This window comes from Ascaphus truei, chromosome 5 (genome assembly GCF_040206685.1).
Source record: "Ascaphus truei isolate aAscTru1 chromosome 5, aAscTru1.hap1, whole genome shotgun sequence".
In the NCBI taxonomy this organism is placed as follows: Eukaryota; Metazoa; Chordata; class Amphibia; order Anura; family Ascaphidae; genus Ascaphus; species Ascaphus truei.
In genome coordinates this window covers 129,139,534-129,163,355 of record NC_134487.1, presented here as the reverse complement: position 1 = coordinate 129,163,355, position 23,822 = coordinate 129,139,534, and the positions used below count along the sequence as shown (strand labels likewise).

At 46.0% G+C, this 23,822-nt stretch overlaps 1 protein-coding gene across 5 annotated transcripts; it reads left to right on the top strand.

The window, feature by feature from the left end:
• Nucleotides 1-93: 93 nt before the first annotated feature.
• On the top strand, nt 94-22,618 carry KIF20A (kinesin family member 20A). 5 transcript variants are annotated; one of them, XM_075600753.1, is made up of 21 exons: nt 94-116; nt 10,428-10,484; nt 10,989-11,173; nt 12,310-12,399; nt 12,543-12,662; nt 12,743-12,881; nt 13,029-13,210; nt 13,881-14,022; nt 14,112-14,312; nt 14,397-14,508; nt 15,464-15,532; nt 15,806-15,949; nt 16,197-16,362; nt 16,454-16,606; nt 16,710-16,849; nt 16,945-17,047; nt 17,687-17,882; nt 18,192-18,283; nt 18,992-19,051; nt 20,199-20,336; nt 20,890-22,618. In XM_075600753.1, exons 2-21 carry the CDS (start codon nt 10,478-10,480, stop codon nt 21,193-21,195), a joined length of 2,745 nt encoding a protein of 914 aa, XP_075456868.1. In that variant the 5' UTR covers nt 94-116; nt 10,428-10,477; the 3' UTR covers nt 21,196-22,618. The 5 variants fall into 5 exon arrangements, with proteins under 5 accessions (XP_075456868.1, XP_075456869.1, XP_075456866.1 ...); XM_075600751.1 differs by lacking the exon at nt 94-116 and adding an exon at nt 6,535-6,585; XM_075600752.1 differs by lacking the exon at nt 94-116 and adding an exon at nt 6,609-6,739.
• The last annotated feature ends 1,204 nt before the right edge of the window (nt 22,619-23,822 follow it).

Here is a 23,822-nt window from a genome sequence, read left to right as displayed (position 1 = left end):
AGGGGATGATGGGAGTTGTAGTTTCAAGACTGATAGTTGCTTGGAACATGTGGGATATGGGAAGATGTCCGAACACTAGGTGTCCTCAGTGTGGGACTTGCTGGGAGGTTAAGAATGTAAATTCATTGTTGGTTGTTGTGGTTTTATCTGGACGTGCTGAGATATTCTCACTGCACAATAATGCAGTGCAGAGGACTAATACCAGTACTGGCTATGCAAGAGTACAATAGTAGATTAGAGTCGTCATAGGTTGTGATATTTAGGCTTGATTTCTAGTTGGCGCGCTCGTGCACGTGAATCACACTTTTTGTGTGTGCTGTGCGGTGCTGTGCGCGACAGGTGTCCAACAATTCTAACAATTCCCCTTCAGTACTGCAGTGTTCTATTTGGTCTATTAGGCCTCGGACATAGTGACTTCTCCCGTGCGGAGGCTGAGGGAAAGCAGGTGCTTTCCCTGGCCGTGGGGGGTGGGGGTGCCGAGAGGCGTCACGGAGCTGGCGAACCGCTCACGTGACCAGCCTGTTGCGCCAAGAAATCAGTGTGAACTGATTTCTTGCGCAACGTGCGTCCCCAACCCACTGGCAGTCTGTTCGCTTGCGTCCGCACGGTCTGCGGCACCATGTCCGAGGCCTAAGGCTGCGTCCATAGAGGGGGGAGCAGTTCGGAGCCGTGCTGAGGCTCGCCTGCTGAATTCTGTGTGATTTCATGCACATGCAGGCGAGCCAGCGTGCGCGATCGGGAGGCAGAAGGAGGCGGGGCAGTGACGTCGCTGGGCCAATCGCCCGCGACGCACCGAAGTCACGGTGCCGTGACGTTGACGCTGCTTCGCGCTCATTGGATGTTTTCAGCCGACAGCGCTCTGAAAAACAGCTTGGCTGTCGGCTGAAAAATCCAACTCCTCAGCACGCCTGCGGACGCTCGCGTGAGCCCCCTCTAAAGACATCCTCATTGAGGATGCAGGGGCTCAGCGCGGAGCGTCCGCACGGCTCAGCGCGGCTTGTCCTTCTATGGACGTGGCCTTAGTCTTTGTATGCTGTAATACCTTTTATTATACCAACATAAAAATTATTGTCATGCAAAGAATGGATCAATGGGGTTTCTTATGCACAACATGACAGGAATAATTTTCGTGTTGGCTTTATATAGAGTATTACAGCATATAGTCAGTGTGACTATTTCATTAATGTTTTGTTATATGCATTTTCTAGGTCCACGACCAACCTTCTATGAAGCAGACGTCACCCAGCCGCTGGAGAGATGCTAAGAGCCATATAGAGGCCTTGCGCGCTCCCCCGGCATTTTATTTATATCATGTGGGGAAGAACGCGCCCTCCCCCCCCCCCCCCAAGAAAATGTCATACCCCCCAGTTTACGTACCCCTGTCTTAACTTATAAGGGAGCTTTCGTTTGAAAAATGCACGTTGTGCCGCTAATTTCATACTAGTTGCTTGGGCCACACATTGGTCGAAGTGAGATTGTACTTGGGGACAGGTACCACTTCTATCTTTCACAACCTTAGAGTATCACTACGGTACCTTTTTACTGATATATATACAGTATATATATATATATCTTTGTAAAATATGTTTGATATAACTTATCCCAATGTTAAATACATTTTTACAGTAATGTGCAGTAACATTACTTTTTTTTAAGCCAATTCAGCTAACTGTGCCCAGGACATACTTGAAAACGAGAGGTAACTCTCAATGTATTACTTCCTGGTAAAAGATTTTATAAATAAATAACATTACAGCGATAGCTGAGATGTGATTGGCTTGGCAGCGTCACGTGGTGCGGCAGCAGCGCGAAAGTACAAATTTTCATGTATTTGCTGTGAACCACCGCTCCCAGCCGTGCGTGCGTACGTCTCGACTGTATCAACGTTTTTTTTTAAATCAGTTTGGTAGGATTAGATCAGTGGTTTTCAACTTTTTTTGGTTAGGGAACCCCAGAATTCGATTGCGAAATTCTGGGGAACCCCAACCCTCTCGCCCCCCCTCCCTTTCCTCTCGCCCCCCCTCCCTTTCCTCTCGCCCCCCCTCCCTTTCCTCTCGCCCCCCCTCCCTTTCCTCTCGCCCCCCACCCTTTCCTCTCGCCCCTCTTGCCCACCCTCCTCTTGCCCCCCCTCTCCTCTTGCCCCCCCTCTCCTCTTGTCCCCCTCTCCTCTTGTCCCCCTCTCCTCTTGTCCCCCTCTCCTCTTGCCCCCCCTCCTCTTGCCCCCCCCCTCCTTTTGCCCCCCGTTTTGCCCCCCCCTCCTCTTGCCCCCCCTCCTCACGCCCCCCCTCCTCACGCCCCCCCTCCTCACGCCCTCCCTCCTCACGCCCTCCCTCCTCACGCCCTCCCTCCTCACGCCCACCCCTGTCTCCTGGCGCGATCTGCAAATTTGTTCTTGACAGGCGACGGCCGCGTCATGTGAACGGTTCCAGCCAATGAGGGCGAACCGCTCACGGCCACGCCTCCTTGCCTACTCTCCACCGGCTCCCTGGTATAATCACTATGCTGCTCAGCGGCAGCGCTAGGTGACGTCACAGAATAGCGCTGCCGCCTTGCACCTTTTGGTATAATTGAGCCCTAAGGCCGTGCTTATACCCAAAATCGTCTGCTGCTACGCGATGCTGCAAGTCCGAAAAACAAATCCATCAAACCAAATGTAAACACACATACCAATTGAGGCAGCTGCATAGCTACGTGCTGCAAACTCCTCAGGATACATGAGAAATTGTTTTTCCCAGGCGACGGCCATGTCATGTGATTTGAAAGGCCAATCACAGTGCATCCCTATCAAACCAATCACAGGCCTCAAATTCTTAGGCCGCGCTTATAGTCCTTGCTACGGCGACGCAACGGCGTGAAGTCATCCGTTGCCGTTGTATCTGCGATTTTTGCTTATAGTATTGGAGACAAGAGACGGCGACCGGGGGGCATGGCGGGGGCGTGGCCGTGAGAGGTTCACCCTCATTGGCTGAACCGCTCACGTGGCCGCTGACGTCACGCTGTGGTCACTGAAAAAGCAATTTTCATTGACTTCCTGCGATCGCGACCGTGCCACCACATCGCTCCTACTATAAGCGCACATGACCGATTAAATACACTTGTTTTGACGCGCTGTCGCCGGGACTATTAACGCGGCATTAGCCAATCACAGGCGCTATGTCTCCCTGCAGTAGCGCTACAGATCGCTTTTGATTGTGCACAACTCGCCCGGCGACGTCTCTATGATGATGTCACTGATGTCGCTCTGCAGTTTTGCAGTGTTGTAAGTGTAATCAAAGCCTAAGGCCCAGGCCATAGAGGCATGAGGCGATCCGAACCGCGCTGACGCTGAGGCTCGCCTGCTGAAATCTGGGCGATTTCATGCCCATACAGGCGAGCCAGCGGGCACGATCGGAGCCGGGGGGAGGTGGTTGGAGGCGGGGCAGTGACGTCGCTGGGCCAATCGCCCGCGACGCACTGACGTCGACGTCACGGCGCCAGTGACGTCGACACTGCTGTGCTGTGATTGGAGGTTTTCAGCCAACAGTGCGCTGAAAAAAAGCTTGGCGCTCGGCTGAAACCTCCAACGCCTCAGCACGCCTGCGGACGCTCGCCTGAGCCCCCTCTCAAGGCATCCTCATTGAGGATGCAGGGGCTCAGCGCGGAGCGTCCGCACGGCCTGTCCTTCTATGGACTCGGCCTAAGGCCTCGATTATACCAAGAGCTGCAGGGCGGCAGTGCTCTCATGTGACGTCATCCTGGGCTGCCGCCGAGCGACATCTTGGTTACACCATGGCTTCAGGAGAGGAGGTAAGGAGGCGTGGCGGAGGCGTGGCCATGAGCGGTTCGTCCTCATTGGCTGAAACCACTCACGTTACATGGCCGTCGCCACCACAAAGCAAATTCTCAAATCGCTCCAGAAGACAGCCGCCCTGCAGCTCCACGCAGTGCGCACGCCACAGCAGGTATGTGCTCCTATTGATTTTTTTACATTTTGTTTTTCAGGCGTTACACCATTTTTAGTATAATCACGGCCTAATACCGTAACCTAGGGGAGCGCACATTTTTGCTGCTGCGCCCCCCTGCCTTGCCTCCTCCGGTGCTCGCGCCCCCCCCCCCCCCTTTCCTTGATGCGGTGTCAAATGACGCTCAGGGTCATCTTACACCACGTTGCCATGGCAATGCTGTCATGGGACGTCACATAAAATAGAGGTAAGTGCTGCACACAAAGAAAAAAATAATGATAGCGATACAATTACCGGTGCTCATGCGTTTGAAGGAAAGCCTGCAGTAAATCCAATGGAAACAGTTAGTGAAGCAACACAAGGCACATACGGATTTTAAGTTAATCTAATTCATTTTGAGCCATTAGACAACGTTTCGACCCTTAGGTCTTTATCAAGTGAAATGCCACTTGATTTCGCTTGATAAAGACCTGAGGGTCGAAACGTTGTCTAATGGCTCAAAATAAATTAGATTAACTTAAAATCCGTATGTGCCTTGTGTTGCTTCACTCAGTGTGACGTCACATGACCCTGCCATGGAGACAAGTACTGAAGCCGGCAGAATCAAGGTAAGTTGAGGTTGCAGAGGCCTCATGCGGTCCCCCGGCATTTCATTTAAATGCCTTGGGGAAGAGCGCGGGACCTCTGCAACCGCCCGTGCCCCCTCAGAAAAATCTCGCACCCTGCCTTAACCCACTTTTAAGTCTGCACCCCCCTGCCTGCTCTCCCGCTCCTGCTCACGCTCCCCCATACCTGTTTGCCAGTGATTTCTGACGGCACAACATCATGTGACCCACGGCGTCATTTGATGTTGTGCTGCCATGGCGATGCGTCACCAGAAGCTGCCGGATGCCAAGTAAGGGACTTACAGAGGCCTCACACGTGCGACCCCGTCATTTCATTGAAATGCTTTGGGGAAGAGTGCGGTGCCTCTTTAAGGCCTCACCCAGGCTGATAGCTTGCTCACAACAATTAAAGCCAATGGTCATGTCCAAGCTGCGCGTACGCGTGGAGAGGCGCGATGCTTGGCGCGACAACTATTTTTGTTTTTGTTGCGCTTGCCCTGGTCACGTGCGTGGTTCAGCCAATAATGGCGAACCGCTCACGTGACGTCACGGACACGTCCCCCACGCGTGCAACTAGCTAGACAGGAATCGCCCAGCGCCTGACGTCACGGGGCTCGAGAGCCAGCGAGCACGCTCCCAGCCTGGCTGCGGCCTCGTCCAGGCTGAGAGCTTGCTCGCGAGCGTGCGATCAAAACAATTAAAGTAAATTGTTGTGTCCAAGCTGCGCACGTGCATGCACGTGAGCGTGCAGAGGCATGATGCTTGGCGAGACAAATATTTTTGTATTTGTCGTGCTTGCCCTGGTCACGTGCATGGTTCAGCCAATGAGGGCGAACCGCTCACGTGACATCACGGCACTGCCCCCAACGCGCGCAACTAGCTGGCCAGGAATCGCCCAGCGCCTGACGTCACGGCACTCGAGCGCCAGCAAGCGCACTCCCACCGTGGACGAGGGTTTAGATTGTTATCTTGTTTTTTACATCTGTGAAAGGCTGGGCCATGTTACCGCAGACCATGCGGAGGCGTCCGCACGCTGAACGAACAGACTGCCTTAAGGCAGTGTTCGCGTCCATGCGGCGTGCGGGCGGAAGTGGGCGCGCTGATTTCTTGGCACGACTGGCCGTTCACGTGAGCGTTTCTGCCAATGAGGGTGAACCAGCTCCGTGACGCCCTTAGGCACGCCCCCCACGGCCCATCCACCATTGACCAGCCTCCTCACGGGTGAAGAAACCATGGCCCCAGCCTTAGGCCTCGTCCATGGTAAGCGCTTGCTCGCTGAAGCGTGCTGACGCTCGCTCATGCTTGCCACTGAGCCCCTACAGCCGCAATTAGAGCGGCTTTAGTAGGGGCTCGCCTACACTTCCGCAAGCGCGCGGAAGTGTAGGTCTTATTAGGCAATTTAAAAAATCAAGCGCTTGTCGGAGCGCAGGGCCGGTCACGTGAGTGGTTCGCCCAATGAGGGCGAACCAGCTCCGTGACATCACTGGCCCTCCCCCGGCCCGCCCCGTGACGGCACGCAGGGCAAGCAACCGCAAGGCCTTCCCTGCGCCTCAGCACGCAAGCGAAGAGCCTGGCGAGGCCTCACACTCTTGGAAGATTTTGTAAATCAGTATTACTTGGACTTGAGGAAGAGAGAACTCTGGAAAACTTGTCTTAGAATATCTATTGTTAGTTCAGATAAAAAAGGTATCACCCAAGGACTGAAGGACTAATTTATTCTGCACATTCACAATAACATCTTCTTATAAGGGAAGCAATAAGACTGTGTTGTCACTGAGCCACTGACGAGAGGTCTCAGTGGGTTTGGTTAAGTAACCAGAAACAAGAAACTTGCTTGTCTGATTAGGCAGCGCTCTCAATCTGATTGGTTAGCAGAGCGCTTCTCGTTGCTTGATTGGCTGGGCGGGGGAAAGTCTGTGTGATTGGCTGGGCGGGAGAAGCTCTCTGTGTGATTGGCTCAGCGGCCGAGCACCAGATTTGAAACTTGTAGTAACAGTCGCAGTCACGCGTCCGGTAGCAGAGCTATCCGTCCCAGGGAGGTGAGTGCCGGGCATCGGGCGGGAATCGGTCTCACTTACCGATTGTATTTACAGTCTGAGAAGGGGTCAGAGCCTGGGAGGGGTTTTATACTTCTGTGGTCCGTGTAGACCAGTCACCCCCAGTGCTACACGCTGCTCACATCTCAGGACAAAGGTAATGGGAACCGCCGGGAGACATGAGAATAACATTGGTAATAAACGGTTTCCTCTTAAAAAAAAAAGTTTGTAATATTTTTTTTTTTTTTTTAAATGTAATGAAATCCAATATGGAAATCTGCTTATAAAATATAATCCCTTGCATAGGATACGCATGTTACCTGCATAGGATACGCATGTTACCTGCATAGGACACGTATGTTACGGGCATAGGATACGTATGTTGGGGATGTGACTTTGTGAGCCGCTGTGTCCCAGAGGTTTGCAGAGTATGTGTGTCCGCTCTGTGCTGTAATAATGAATACTGTGCATGGCGAACGTCTTCCAATCATTCACTGCGGACAGATGTGAGGAATAAGTAATAAATACCTCCATAGGGAGTTGGAGGATTCCAATACTAACTTAACTCATTTCAATGTTGGTGGATTATGGACATTTTAAATATTGTTGGACATTTAATTTTACGGTGGTTGGTGCAGTGCAGCAGTGCCCTGTTCTAATATCAGGGTTTTACACACACACGTATTATGGTGGGTAACAAAAAGTGACAAAAAACCCCCACAGTAAAGAGATTTATATCTCAATGAGAATATGTATCTGTGATAAAGATGGCGCCAATGTTATTGCACCCATTAATGTTTCCTATTTATTTAAATGGGTTTGCATAAAATGCTGCGTTAAATGATGTACCGACTTTGATGGTGTGTCGTTTTAATGCAGCAGTAACTTTGGTTACATCTGTATGACTGGATGGAAGTGAGCAGCCTGATAGGGAGATGGGCCACCTTGGGACCTTGAACAGTCTTTTGGAGTCTGATCTCAGATGATAAGTGCTGCATGTGTTAGGGGTGAGGAGCTTGTTCAGATAGATGGGTAGCTTGCCCAGAAAGTAAGCTGTGTGCATATAGCATTGTGTCATCTGCATACATGTGTATTGAAGCTTCCTTACAAGCTGTGGGAAGATCATTGATAGTATCACAGCACTGGTAGGTGCTCTTAAACCCTTCAGAGTCGTAAGGTTTAATTGGGATGATATCGGCACCGAATGAGCTTTAAAACCAGGAATGGCTGAGCCTTTCCCTGGTAATCGACTGGCTTCCTCTACAAAAACTTGGTTTGTGACGTGTGTTCTCATAATGATCTCTTTTTCCACATGAATTAAAAGACCAATATGCCTACAATCCCTTTGTTTTACCCTTTAAGGTTTTGGTAAACATTGCTTTGCCAAGAATTGTAATGAACCCCCTCCGATGCCAGAGCATTCTGTAACACATCGTGACATTTAGTAATGTTAAACAGCATGTTCAAAAGCCGATAGTTGCACTTCAACACTTTGGTAGCGTTTCCCTTCAACGAAATGCTGGAATGATTGGACCTTTTACAAATCCTGACTCGCTGAGCCTGTTGAGGCTCTGGAACCAAGTTAATATGCTTAATTATAAAGAAACACGAGCAGTTGAATCCAGGGAGTGTCAGTGATGTTTCTTTAAAGCTTAAGAAAAATGAATCATAAATCACTAAAACATGACAAATCGTTCAGATGTTCTGTATATGGGCTTTCACCGCAGGGCTTATTCCTACTCCACATGTTTAGGATCTTGCAAAGGATTGAATGTATGGCTGGGTAGGTAGATGCGTGCTAAAGTGCATGCGTAATAACCTTTGTGGGATAAGGAAACATTTCATTGTAATCTTTTGCAAGCATGGTAACCAGATTAGCTAGGGTGGTTTTGCTTCCTTTAGCGCATCCGATTTGTGATCTGTCGCTCTTCTTCCCTAGACAGAGTTCCCTCTCCTCTTTCCTTCTAGATCTCATTACAGTGCATAATTGTCATTGTGAGGATTGGATGAAACAAGCAGTCCAGGTTTCAAAGGCCTGTTACTTAAATTTCAGAGAAACCACACAAACTAAATGTGCTGTGGAGATTAATATTGTACAGTATGAGATAATAAATATTTTTATTTTTTATTTATTTTGTAATTGTTTATAGAATTTTGTTTATAGAATTTTGTATTGCACACTTGGGCCCTGATTTAATGTTACTGTGAAAACTTCTTCCCCATGTCAGAGAAGCTATGAGCTTCGATCAAATGAATGTGCATGAATAGAGCAGAAGTTACCTGATTCCTGTAGGAACTGTGCATATTGAACAGGGGCTTTCGGTTGCCCTTTCCCTGACTCATTGGCATTAGGCAGTCGGCTTTGACTTTTTGAGACTGCATAGCCACGCAGTGACATGGATGGACTGACTAAGCTCATAGCTATTTGCATAATTAAGTCGAAATAGCCAACAATTTTATTTATTTTTCATTAAGTATTATACAGAGCAGATGCTTGCAAAGGGGGGAGGTTAAAGGTGATAAAAGTCCCTTCTATTCACAAGGCGTTAATAACATAGTACAGTATATAGACCTGCCTGGGATGATTAATGCATTTTGCTTTTTGAGGGGACACAGACCCAACTCCAAGTTCTATTTGGTTAATATGCTGATGTGATGGCTCTAGTTTGCAGGGAAGTGCAAACATTTTGCACACACTTCCCAGGTTTGTGTTGGCCGGCCATCATTATTGTGCAGTCGTATACTACAAAAGTCTTCTGTTATTTGCTATGTACTTGTGTTGGAGGGATTTTCTACCTGGAAAGTGACATTCTTGTCCATGTTATCTCTGCTGCTTCCAGACAGCTAAAGTGTGTGCGTGCGTCCGGCGTCCAGCCCAGGTATAAGTAGGAGGTGTTTGCCTTAAGTCTAGTTTCTACCTAATGCTCCCAAGCAGAGTACACCCACGCTGTATCCACTGAGCAGGAAGATGCGTTCGCTTCCCAGTGGACCTTAGGCTAAGGACCAGCTGCGGTCGCGGGCCACCAGACCTTTTCCTCCAGTCTGGAGGTCCCCGCTGGCTCCTTCCGACGGGGCTGACTGCATGGTGTGACGCGTCAGCCGGCCGATGCTGTACGCTTCTGGTGAACAGAAGCGCTGATGTGTCACGTGGTGCAGCAGTCAGCCAATGAGGAGGAAAGGAGCTGCGGGAGGGAGGCGGCTAGGAGGGAAGTCTGTGAGGCAGCCGTGCATGGCTCTCCCGCCCTGCCCATCCCCGCTCCCAGATGTCTGTTTGCCGGGAGCTGCAGAGACCGGTGTGGGGGTGGCGGGGAGCTGCAGACACCGGGTGGGGATTGCGGGGAGCTGCAGAGACTGGGTGGGGGATGGGGAGCTGCAGAGACCGGGTGGGGGGGCGGGGAGCTGCAGAGACCGGGTGGGGGTGGGGGGGGGGGGCGGGGAGCTGCAGAGACCGGGTGGGGGTGGGGGGGGGGGGCGGGGAGCTGCAGAGAACGGGTTGTGGGGCGGGGAGCTGCAGAGACCGGGTGGGGGGAACTGCAGAGACATTGCTGCCCCCTGACCCATTTTGCCACGACCCCTCCCCCGCCCGCCCCCCCCCTGCTTGCAAAAATGCTCCCTATGGACCACAAATTGCTTCAAGTGCCTCTCCACGCACCGCCTGTCTGCAGTGCGGGCGCGTGGTCTGAGGCAGTGGGGCCTTAGCCTTAGGTGGGGTGCTCTGCTCGGTATCCCCCCATGGTTTTTCTTTTAAACCCACATCCTCATTTAGTGCACTTTATTTTCCGTTACAGGTGCACGTTGATAGTGGTTTTTATTGTATATTTGTTTTGAACCTTTTTCCTTTTCAGGTTAGTCCTGACTGGCTAACCAGATGCTGTAGTTACTGACTGGCTGGCGAATGAAAGGTATAAAAATAGATATAAGTCCAACTTGGAGAGGATGTGTGTACTTTGAGCTCCCACATAAGGGCTTAAAAAAAAGAGATATGTAGTTAATGCTCAAGCAGGATAAAGCCAAAGCTTCTATAAAAAGTTACTATTTTCTATTAAATCTGCACTAATCGACTGTCACTAGGTAAACCTTCTGATTGTTGCAGCTGCTCTTACAAGATCACTGTTTATCCGATTTTTGTTAATTATTTCAGTCAACTCTTAAACATTTCTGCAAATTTGTATCAACTACAAATGCTTGTCTTGTAATTGGGGACCCTTTAGTGGCAGAGCTGCATCCTACATTTTACAGATGTGAATTTAGGTATAAATCAGGTGTACTGTACACTGAAATCTTTTGCTCTGTTTTGTTGAATCTTTACCCCATGTTTATAACTTTTTGCTCCTGGAGCCATGCATTACACACCCCTTGGGGAAACAAGGAGTTAAATACATTTAATTAAACAATGTCTCTCATAGGAACAGGGACCATTACAAACACCAACATGGCAAACGAAATAATTTCTCCCAGCCTGGGACTGTTTTCTGATGAGGAGGAGACTCCTCCAGTATTTGAATCCACCGCAGCTGAATTTGGTGCGGAAATCCGCAAGGATTTACTGACTGACTTCTCCGCTATCTCTCCAGGACTGGGATACCCACAGGTGTGTATAGATGTAACTGGAGTGTGTGCCTCTAACCCAAAGATGCCCTTTCCAAATCCCGTTGATACTATAACACATCGCTCACACTTTATTTTGTGCCTGACAGTAACTGTGTGTGAGATCTCCCGTGTGCTAGGAACAGCATGCACAGTTTTCCATGCAATCCAATGATCTCTGTACATTAAACCTTTCTCTCTCACTGACTGCCCCACACCTCTGGAATGCCCTTTCCCTCAATATCCAAGTAGCACCCTCTCTATCCACCTTTTAAGACCCATCTTAAGACACACCTGCTTAACAAAGCATATGAGTAGTTACATGGCTGATAATTTACACCTCATACATAAAGCTTGACCCCCGGCAGACGCACTTATCAGAACACCCTCCTACTGTCTCTGTACGTTCTTCCTACTATCTAATGAGATTGAAAGCTCTTCGGAGCAGGGACACCTTTTCCTAAATGTTACTTTTATGTCTGAAGCACTTCTTCCCATTATGTATTATTTGAATAATTTGTTATTTATATGATTGTCACGTGTATTACTGCTGTAAAGCGCTACATACATACACACATATATATATATATATATATATATATACACACACACACACACACACACACACACACACATTTTTATCACAATGTTGACCTCCTTTTTGTGGTGACCGGTATAGCTGCAATAGAAGTATCTGAACATACACAACAATTGGACACTGCATATAATATATAGATGAACTCCTTGGTGATGATATAAAAGCGCAATCTGATCATTCAAATATACAAGTGCAATACAAAACAAACTTAGTGCAGCCTACAATAACGGTCACACGTACCATGCAAGCAATTATAACACACGGTGAAGGTGCAAATTCATGGACCAGCGCGGGACGGCTTCTTTTTCACATACTGGTCACTGCACAGATCACCATTTATACTTATTGGCGCCTTCACTGTGTGTTGTAATTAACTCCTACATGTTATAATATGATATCTCCAGCAATGGTATTTTATTGGCTCAGATTCAGTGTTTCGCCCTAAGCTCCTCCGTTTTACCCTACCAGTGACGAAATCGTAGTTTCTCTTTTATATCTTTAAATATTGTATTTACTGCATGTTTTGTGTGTCTTCTCACCAGTCCGTACCAGAGGAAGTCAATGAGAAGGTCCTGGTGTATCTGAGGGTCAGGCCCTTCATGGAAGGGGAGCTAGAGAAAAAGGAGGACCAGGTGAGGGAGGCATGAGACACAACCTGGGTGATTCTGTGCTATAATGACGGGTGAAGTGGTGTATTGGGAAAGGGGTGGCAACAGTAGGTCACCAACGATGCAGAGTACATGTGATATCCTGTGATCGCATTTCCTTCTTGCAGGGCTGTGTCTTGGTGGAAGATCAGGAGACTCTCGTCTTGCGAGCCCCTAAAGAATCGTTTGCCATGAAGAGTATCGAGCGTGGCTTGGGACAGAGCGTGCACAAATTCACTTTTTCTCAGGTAATTACACAGACAGTGGAAGTGCGATAGATCCATATACTCAGAGGTGCTTTAATCTTTCCCTTTTTGTTTCTTTGAAGATTTTCAAGCCAGAGGTGGAACAGAAGCAGTTTTTCGAAGGAACGATGAAGCGAGTGGTGAAGGATGTGTTGAATGGACAAAACTGGCTGGTCTACACCTATGGAGTTACCAACTCTGGCAAAACCTACACCATACAAGGTATTCGATCACTGTCCACTAATACTTTCTGCCTCTGTACTGCAGATGTCAAGCTGAGGCTGTGCTTCAACTGAGAATTTGTAGACTAGCATATGATGGTGTCTATCCATGTCTGCCTCATTCCCAGTTTGTCCCTCTTCTATCCAGGGAGTAATAAGGACGGTGGTATCCTTCCTCGCTCCATATCCCTCATCTTCAACAGTGCTCAGGATCATCTCTACAAGAGCTCCGATCTCAAACCTCTCTCCAACGAGGTGATCTGGCTGGACAGCAAACAAGTGCGGCAAGAGGAGATGAAAAAGATCTCCCTGCTCTCTAACCTGCGTGAGGTAGGTGACTATACAGTGTGTATATGATGGGGGGGATGTGATGTCGTAAATACGTTTAATCTGGATGCTGCTTGCTGATTGTACAAGGAGAATGTCATAGAGCAATGTGATCAATTATTCGATTCACTTTGGTCTGCACTTTCATTAAAGTTGTGTCGACCTGGGATCTTTGCTTCTAACAACATAGAAAAAAGGCATTTTAGAACTGGTTCTGTGTTTGGGGAAGTGGATCTGTGTTTTGGGAACTGGATCTGTGTTTGGGGAAGTGGATCTGTGTTTGGGGAAGTGGATCTGTGTTTTGGGAACTGGATCTGTGTTTTGGGAACTGGATCTGTGTTTTGGGAACTGGATCTGTGTTTTGGGAACTGGATCTGTGTTTTGGGAACTGGATCTGTGTTTTGGGAACTGGATCTGTGTTTTGGGGAGACATCATTAAAACCCAGCCCAGTAAAAAAAAACTTTATATTTAAAGCGGCAATCCCGGTCTACTCACAGTGGTGCTCAATTCCTGACCTGTTGGGAGGGGGAGGGGCTTGAGGACTGGAGTTGCGTACCCCTGGTATAGTTAGTGGTGGGATTGCTGCTTTAATGTATTTTTGGGGGAGGGGTTGTAACTAGAAGCGCCCAACGGAGATCCTTTCTTTAGTTTGGTTCTCTTGTGTTGCTGCAGGAAGAGCTTCTTACTCCCCTGAAGAAAAGTGGCAGCAATGATTCCCAGTCTCGGGCTGGCATCAGTGCCAGCTTTGACAGTGGCGTTGCTGGACTCTCATCTAGCAGTCAATTTGTCAACCAGACAAGCAGCCGGCTTGAAGGTACCCGTGTAGGTTGCCATCTGTAGTAGTTGTAAGTGAATCCTCAATCAGCGTTTTTGATGAACTTTCTGTTTTTTCCCGTGCCTCAGAGTCCAGCTTTCGGTGGGGGGATCCAGACGCAATTCCACTGCCGGATGCTGCTGATCTACAGCTCTCCATATGGGTGTCGTATTTTGAGATTTATAATGAGTTTCTGTATGATTTGCTGGAGCCAATTTCTTCTGGTCCAAACCGCAAGAGGACCACACTACGGCTGTGTGAGGACAGGAATGGGAACCCTTATGTAAAAGGTAGAGATACGGTCTGGTGTCCTACAACCCACATTGATGCTTTCTGTCCTTCAGGATACTAAACCCTAACATCTGTATCTCCAGATCTGAATTGGATTAATGTGCACAATGCAGACGAAGCCTGGAAGGTCCTAAAGGTTGGAAGGAAAAATCAGAGTTTTGCCAGCACACACTTAAACCAGAACTCGAGTCGGAGGTGAGGGGACAGACCCCCTTTTTTTTCTTTTCTTTTTTTTGTGGTCAGCAAGGCCTGTTTAAAGGTGTTGCAATGAGACACTCCATACATTCACTGGTAACCTTTGCAGACATTGTGCAATCCTGTCCTCCTCCCCTTAAAGTTTGTGAAACCTCCTAGACACCCTTACCTTCAGGAAATGTCAGAATTGAGGTTAAACTTGCATCCAGTTACCACACATTGGTCAGGAAATGTTCAACAGACTTAATTATTTGCCACAGAGGCAAGTTCAGACAGTGTAATCCAGGGTTGTCTGATTCAGGCCAAATCTCCCTCTGGTTTTGCACTTACATAGTTATGTTGTAGTAGTAGTAGTAGTAGTAGTAGTTACATAGTAGTAGATGAGGTTGAAAAAAGACATAGGACCATCAAGTTCAACCTATGCTAAATTTAGACAACAGATACTTTATCCTATATCTATACTTATTGATCCAGAGGAAGGCAAACAAAAAACCCCAGTGTCATATCATCCAATGATACCTCATAAGGGGAAAAATAAATTCCTTCCTGACTCCAAGAATTGGCAATCGGATTAATCCCTGGATCAACATCCTTCCCAAGTATAATTATTTGGTATATCCCTGTATACATTTCCCATCTAAAAAGATGTCCGACCTTTTTATTTTTTGAACAAATCTATTGTATCTAAGACTTGTCTCCCCATTTGTCATTCTATTTGTTGACCCCTTAAAGGTGTCATTGCAATTAGTTCACATTGGTCCTAGGAAGGGACTTGTCAGTCTTTTAGCCATATTTCCAGTGGAAAGTATGTGCGGCTATAATGCAGTCGGACTGGGTTTGGAAGACTTTATTTTTTTTTGAGCTTTATTGTAACGGTGGGGTGCATACAACTTTTTTTTCAGATTAGACCATTAGTCTGAGAGTGATCGGTTACTGAACTTTTTGTTCTTTCCAGTCATAGCATCTTCTCTATTCGGATCCTACACTTACAAGGAGGAAATGATGTGACCCCCAAAATCAGCGAGTGAGTTTAACTGCATAAATATTTCTGTTCCACTGTCTGAAAATTGAGAGATCAGGACCTGGCTTGTATGATGCAAGTTGTTCCTCTCGACTCGGAGTCTGTAATGTAGACATTGCATAGATTTGAATTTAGGTTGAAACAGTGAGTATTGCATTTTCTAAAGCAAACGCTTGGTTTCTCATTAATTGTCTTTAAAATACTTTTGGCAAATTAACAATTACTTATTTTCTCATTGTGGGACCTTTTTTTTTTTTTTTTCCACTACCCCCCCAGACTTTCCTTCTGTGACTTGGCCGGGTCTGAGCGCTGTAAAGATCAGAGAAGTGGAGATCGCTTCAAGGAAGCTACCAATATTAACACCTCTTTACACACGCTGGGCCGCTGCATCACTACACTGAGACAGAACCAGCAGCAGAAGTGAGTCTAGCTTCTCTTCAGTATGCTGTTCATCTGCTTCCCAGTGCTGAAGAAGCGTTCAGCTCTAGTCAAATGAATGGGAATAAAATCTTGTCCAGCACAGGAAAGTGACTATCGCTATTCAACAAAGTGCTGTACATACGCTCATACTTCTCCAATAAGCCCATTCCATTGGGCACATGTTGAAGTGTCACATCACATTATCATTTCATGGGTTTCCCCACAAGTCTTCCTCTCATTCTCTCAGGCTGCGGCAGAACATGGTCCCATTTAGGGACAGTAAGCTGACTCGCGTCTTCCAGGGATTCTTCATAGGGCGAGGGAGGTCGTGCATGATTGTGAACATAAATCAGTGTGCCTCCACGTATGACGAAACTCTCCACGCCATGAAGTTTTCTGCAATTGCCAGCCAGGTGTGAGGGACTGCAGGGCTCGGGGAATGGGGGCTTGCTAAGATACTATGCAATGAGGATCATTCTTGAGTGGTGTCTTGTTCTCTCACAGCTGGTTCAAGCTCCACCGGCAAAATTGAACGTTCCATCCATTCAATCATTCATCAAAGAGAGCAACCTGCGGGCCAATCGCAGCTGCACGGAGGATGAGGAGTCCGAAGACGAAAGTGATAATGAAGCTGACGTCACAATGTTTAATAGAGAGGTCCGTGCCAATCTGAGGTTTTCCTAATGAGGTGTCCAGCACCGTGGCGACTATATATACTACACGTGTTGCCCTTCTTACTAGTTTTGGGTTTCTCTGCTAGGAGCTGTTACATGCAATAGAGAGTATGAAGGAGCTGCTGGTGCAGGAGCGTCAGGAGAAGCTGAGTTTTGAGATGCGTATCCGTGAGGAAGTCTGCAATGAGATGATGCAGCAGATGCAGCAGCAGACGTCTCAGTGCAGGCAAGGGAGTTCTGCATCTTGAATTGGTTCCCTTTTTTTTTTGTCTCTCTGTGCGTATTTGTGGCCTGTGCCCTGAGCTTCCTGTCTCTTTGCAGTGAACACTTCGAGGATGAGAGAGATCTGCTTGAGGACATGCATGAGAGCCGATTAGAGAACCTGAAAGAATCTCTTACCAATTATTACCAGAAGGAATTGGAGGTGAGTGACTAGAACGCCCTGGCATCGGGGCCGCAGCCAGATTTCCCAGGGCCCAGGAATAGTTACGCTAACAAAAGGCCGTACCGCTGTGAGGCAGGCCATAGAGCGCGCGACCGCAATTTGAGGAGACTTTTTTTTTGTCACGAGATAGCCGCGGCACGTGAGCAGTTCAGCCAATGAGGGCGAACCACTCCCGTGATATCACGCCTCCCCGTTGCGTCTAACCATCCCAAAGGCCATGAATCGGCTCTGGGGCAGGCGTGCGTGCCTATTATATCCGCGGCCATATCCTTTGTTTTTGTAAGGGCTCGTTTATCCCTGTGCTTGATGTCAGTTAACGTTAAAATAGTGCTATTCTAACCCTAAAATTACAATGTGCAAAAGGGCTTTATTTAGATATTTTTCCTAATCTATTATATTTCCTGACGTGTGTTTACTTTGCAGATATTAATTTTGTATTTACTTATTTTGACTCTGCAAGGAAGTTCGAGAGGGGTTAGGTGTTTTGTTGCTTTAAGTTGGTGTATGGATAAGGATTGCCAGGTGATACAGGGCTACTGCTCACGCTCAATGCAAACTCCTTAATGTACCAATTTCTTCCTCGTGTCCTCTTTTTTTTCTTTAAATCCTTTTGTTTAGGAACGAGATGAGAAGATTGAGGAGCTGGAGGCAGCTCTGCAGGAGGCAAGCTCTGTGCGTGAAGCTCCAAGCATGGCCACTCAATGCAAGGACGATGGGCTCCCTGTCCGTAGATCTCAGCGCCTGGCAGTCGGGCAATCTGAAATGAAACAAGAGCTGATGAATCTGAAGGTGGAGTTGCAATCAAAGAATGAGGGTGAGCACCAATTCCACTTCACAAGAGACAGGATGGGCTGCAATTTTGATGTTTCAAATTGATCGAGGTAAAATGGTAAGCAAAGGTATCCATTCATGGCTCTCAGCAGGCAGGGTACGAATCAAGTATGCAGTAAGGAGCAGGATTACTTGGTAGTTAGCCACGCTAGGAAAGTGACATAGATCACTGATGGGAGAGGTTCTTTGTCTAACACTGACAATTGAAGTGTGGAGAACATTGGGGCTGTGTGAAGTTAAGCATTGGTTGCCGACCTTCTCATGCGCCACAGTGTTGATGGATCTGTTTCAGAGATACAACGGTACCAGAGAATGCAAGAGGCTCCTGCATCTGCCAGGTCATATACTGCCGATGTGGATAGGAAGCTACTGGATGGTCAGAAGGTAAATCCGATTCACTACACTTTCATTTAAAGCAGTAGTGCCACCTAATTGCTTTATTTATATGGTTTGATAGGTCACTGGTCAGAATATCACTCCACCCTCACAGAATTGTCATTAAAATGTTTAGCGCAATAGGTAGCACTGCTGATTTAGGCAGAATTTCGGGATGTATTTAAATATTGCAGAGCTTCAGAAGATGGGGACAGAAAAAAAACAGGTTGGCTGTATTTCATAGCAGAATGCTTTGCTTTTGTGCCTGCTGCAGTCTTTAAAAGTGCACCCCCTCCCATTTTTATTTATTGTTTTTATAAAGGACACCAATTTTAGTGTGTTCCGTAATATTGCTGTGTGTATGTTAAAATAAATATTTATGGCCTGTGATCGATTTTTTTTTTTTTTTTTTTTTTTTTAATTTTTTTTTTATTCTACAATTTTGGACCGCATACGACCGTGTGCATGCTTTCCATATTGGTGTAAGGAACTATTAAAGTTGCTGGTGGCCATGGTTTTTCTGTTCTAGATCACCAGCGACTCTAAAGAAGACCACTACTGGTCTCAGGTTGGCCTCCTGTGCTCAAATCTGTTGCATTAAATGACAAACCCTCGGCATGCGGGAGACTGCACAATGAATATCGTGATATATCTGAGGGGGGTTCTGCGTTATTTTAAGTCTGTAAATATTTCCTGTGTTTTTTTTACTTTTTTCAGCGTTATGCTATTGGTTCTCTGCACACGTGCACAGATTTTCAGCACACAAGAGCTCTTTGGGTAACTGTCTCTGCCTGATTCCACCCTTCTGCGCCTTGAGGTTCTGGGGAGCAGTTATGATTCCATTGCTTTGGTGCCCTTTGCTTAGCATATAAAAGCTGTATCTGAATCAGATGGTTGTTGGCAGGGCCCCCTGTTTTCTGCATAGAGATCTGGTGTAACTATATTGTTTGTGTAGAATTGTATAGGTATCATGGAATTGTGTCTAGATCTTTCCAAATTACATATAAAGAGCCAAGGAGGCAGGTTATTCCGTCAATGCCTAAAACTGGGAGCCGAACCTGTCGGAATAAACTGCATTGGCGAGTGCCTACCTTCTTGGGAGGTCATTATATGATGATATAGTAATGCTTGATGCTGCTTTGCTCCAAAACCCTTCTTTGCTGATGTGCTGGCTCACTCTGTATTACATTATATAGATACAAATGTATTCTTGTTGTGGTGAGGGATTGAGTGGGAGCTACTTGTGGGAATAGGGGGAAACTAAATTTAAGGGACTGACTACTATATGTATAAATGTGATATAAGCACATCTATATAAGAACAAACTTGCTCATTCTCTAAAACAAATTCCCAAAGGAAAGACTCCCTGAGCAGTACCTGTAGGGAGACATCACTGTCCTACATTTAAAAAGTGTGTTCACAATGAAGATTACATTCCGGCCGTTGCAGATTGCTGATAATTGGAAGGAAGCAAAGTGTTTGTTTTTGTTTGGGAAAGGCCAAGGGAGGAGTTATATATTTTTCCATTGGTTTTTCTTCTATGGAAAGTGATTCTGTATGTGCTGTTAACCAAATTCAATCCTTGTCTGAAGGTTTAGAAAACCTTGTCGTGCTAACAATCTACTGCAGCCACTCGCAACCTTACAGCAGGAGACTGGCCAAGGGCATTGGCTCTCTAATACACCACAAAGTTGACTTCTTGACACATTAAAATGTGTTGGATTTGTATCATGTCTGCTCCCCAGGGTCTACGGTAACACCCCTGCTTTTACTTGCACAAGAACTTAATTGCTGGCTGTTTTTTTTTTAACGGGTGAGAATGTTAGGTTTGGGAGATCTGGGGGTGAGCTGTCTATGGGTGACTGGTGCTGGTTAGGAGGCATAGTTCGCGAGCACTGATGTTCAGCTGCTCCTCCTTCCTCAGAATGTGAGAATGCTGCGATCTGAGCTGCAGAAGTTTACCGACTCCCTGCATCAGGTGGAGAGGGTGTGCTGTCACACTACCGGAGCTGAGAAACTGAGGCACGCACTCAGTACCTGCGATGACATCTTGACCAAACAGGTAAGCCTCTGATCTCTCTGCTGCATTATTACATAGAGATTGGCAGCACTAATAAAGTGACTAATGATTTTCCCTTGGATCAGGGCTGGTTGAGTTGTGAAATCTGGTCTGAATCACTGCTAAAAACCCTAATTTCATGTACAGGTTGTCCTCGTTTTCCGACATTCCGCTTTCCGTCGTATGCGTTTTCCGACTTCGCATAATGCAGTAAAAAAACTCATCCACTGCGGTTTTCGTGCATCTGATGGAAATCGCCGCTGGTTAACATGGGTCCCGGGACGGATTGTGTTGTATTATGGTGTGTGTGTGTGTTTCACACACTACGACATGCCATGATTGACACAGGAATGGAGAGTTCAACTTTGCCAGCAGCGCTTTCTACCTTTCCTTGAACTTTTACCTTTCCTTTGACTTTTTTTCACCTTGCCACCTTCCCTCTCACCTTGGCTATTGGTCATCTGTTTCCAGTTGCACAGAAGTACTGTCCTTGGGACGTATGATTACTAATTTTACCCCTGGGTCTTCATAACTGGCGGGTGCTTCTGTTTTGCAGGACCAGGCTTTGGCAGAACTACAGAACAACATGGTGTTGGTGAAAATGGACCTGAAGAAGAAGGCTGTCTGCATCGCAGAGCAGTACCACACCGTGCAGAAACTGCAGGGCGCTCCCTCTGGCTTTAAACGCAACAATGAGAATGTCCATCCCAACCACGTCCCTGAAAAGAGGCCTTTCCTTCGCAACTTTCTAGCTAGAACCCCAGGGCCAAAAGGACTTACAGAGAACAGCCCCTACAACCGCATTCTGCGTGCTCGCCAAACCCCTGTACTGAAGACTATGGCATTTGGCACCAAGTATTGAGTGTTATCTCTGGTCATTGGACCACCTTTGACCTTCTGTGGGTTCTGTTGCTACATACATATCACTTTAATGGTTGTTTTCCCTGTACAGTATTGTATTCTATTTACACATGTAATCGAATCTTTTGACTCTAAAGTCTGCTCTACCCTCCACCAAAAGATGTGTGTAACACTGCGTGTTTTGTAAAGGCTCCTGGTTCTCCCAGCATGGACCTTTTTGTGACTATTTTTTTTATTTTTGCTGTCTGTGTGAAAGTGGAAGTTGCGCTGGTTGAAATGTTAAAGGGAAACCAGTCCATCAGTTGACTGCAATTTTTATAAGTACAATATTTTAAGTATGAGGGATTTGTGAGCGGTTGTATTATCTATTGGCTGTTTTCTACTTCATGTGCAATATTCATCATGCATGGTTTTAACTGTTGGTAATAAATCACTTTGTACATTGTAATGGTGCCTGTTTTTACCAATGCGGGAGTAACTTAAGTGCTTTAATGTATCTTGTTCCTTATCAAGCAATAAGACAAGGCAGCAAATGACCCTGTCACACCCCGTTATTGCATGTTCCAGCACAGAAACAAGTAATAGTTACATATAGTATCTCAATTGTAAGGGGATTTTTTTTTTTTTTGTTGTAAACTACACTGTCATTTTAATATTGGCCACAACATACTCTATAAAAAAAAAATGAAGTAACAATCAGGTTAAGTGCTACGGTATCAAATGAAAAAAATAAAATGGGTTATGGACAGCACAATGTTTCTCGCATGTTCCATGTAATACTGCTTGCTTCATGACCGTACCGATATTTTGATCAGTAATTTGCTTTTTTGTTTTTTGACCATTTACTTCACCCTAACATTGTAGACAGCCCTGTGTATTTAGAAATACATGGAGTAATACTCCTTTTTATTAAAGCTGATTTAAACCCTTTCAGCTGAAGCCCAGGGCTTATTTGTGGTAAGTCATTGAAGAAAATATTAGAAATGGCTTCAAAATTGATCGATTTTTATAGTACATCTACTATTGTATGTCAGAGAACCTGCAGCAAAGGGGAGACAATGACGACAAAAAAAAAAAAAAATTGTTTAGGTGCAAATATCTCATTAATGGTGCAATTTCTCAACACCGGGCTTTAATTTTTTTTTTCTGTGGAGGTGCTGGGTGGTCACTGAAGTCAGCAACAGGTTTCTCACAAATGTAGCTCAGGGCTGGAACCATGTGACCTCAATACAGCAGAGTTGTCAAAGTAGACTGGTCTCACTGTTTTCCTATGTAATATATAAAGAGCTGAAAATTAGTGCAAGGCTCAAATAAGGGGGAAGACGAATACTTAATAGTACTGTTCATATGCCCACATTGTAGCACCCTCCCTCCTGTCTCCTTCCCAGCGCTGTTCATAAATGCCATAGATACAAAGCCTGAGAGTTTAAAGCTGCAGTTCAAGCAATTTCCTGCATGTGTTTTTTTTTTTTTTTTTTTGTTTAATAAATCAGTTCTGTAGTGAGAAAAAATACTTTTAGCATTTTCTGTTTTAAAAAAAAAAAACTGAGACCAATTTTCTTGTATTCTATTTTAACAAGCATGTTTGTTCCTATAGCAACCATTTACATTCCGCAGATCTAAAGATGTCGCCAAACTTCGCCGATCAATAGACGGAGAACAAATTGACAGGCAGCTATGCAGTTCTTTAGGTAAGCAGAAATTGCCCACATGAACCTATTGAAGAAAAAAAAAAAAACAGGAGCTTGAACTTAAACTTCAAAAATTGGGATAATACCAAAACCTACCAACTCAAAAAATTTATTAATTGCAAAACCAAAGGTATCATCTACCTGGTGTGACCTGTAACTGCGGCCTTAAATATGTAGCTAAAACCCACAGATGGTTCAGGAGACTGATTCTAGAACATTGGATCAATGCGCAATGAACTTGACACACCTCTATCGTGACGCATCAGAATATATCCCTGAGGTAACATCAGTTTTCTGTCTTTCCAGGGAATTGATCATATCCCACATCATACAAGGAAAGGAAATTAGAATTGACTGCTCTTTCAAAGAGAGTCTAAGTGGATCTATTTACTCCACACACTTTCCCCTAATCATTAGGGCCTAATGGAATAAACTAAAGTTTTATCTACTCACCATTCCTTCAACCAAGGTTCAATTCCACGTTTATTGCACTTTATTTTACTACGTTTCATTTTAGATCTTTATGTTGTTGTTGCTTCATAATGCTGTTTCATTATGGCTGGTCTAGGGAGAACAATTGCTCGGCCTCTTGTCTCAATTTAGAATTCAACTTATAGGATAGGAATCCTGTCATTATGTGGATAGAGCGAGTCAGGGCACAGAAAGAGCCCAAGGTTCTAAATATAATTGAGTAATATTGAAAAGAATCCCTGCTCAGCTAGTCCAATATATTACTTGCTGAAGGGGTGCAAGTATGGAATTATATTGTGCCTTTAAAGCATGCCAACATATTAAACCATCAAAAGAATTTAGAAACTGGGACAATACCAGAACCTACAACATCAGAAAGTTCATAAACTGTAAAACTGGGGGGGGGGGGGGGGTAAATCTAGATAGTCCCATCTCGATGTAGCATCACGTATGTAGGAAAAACCTC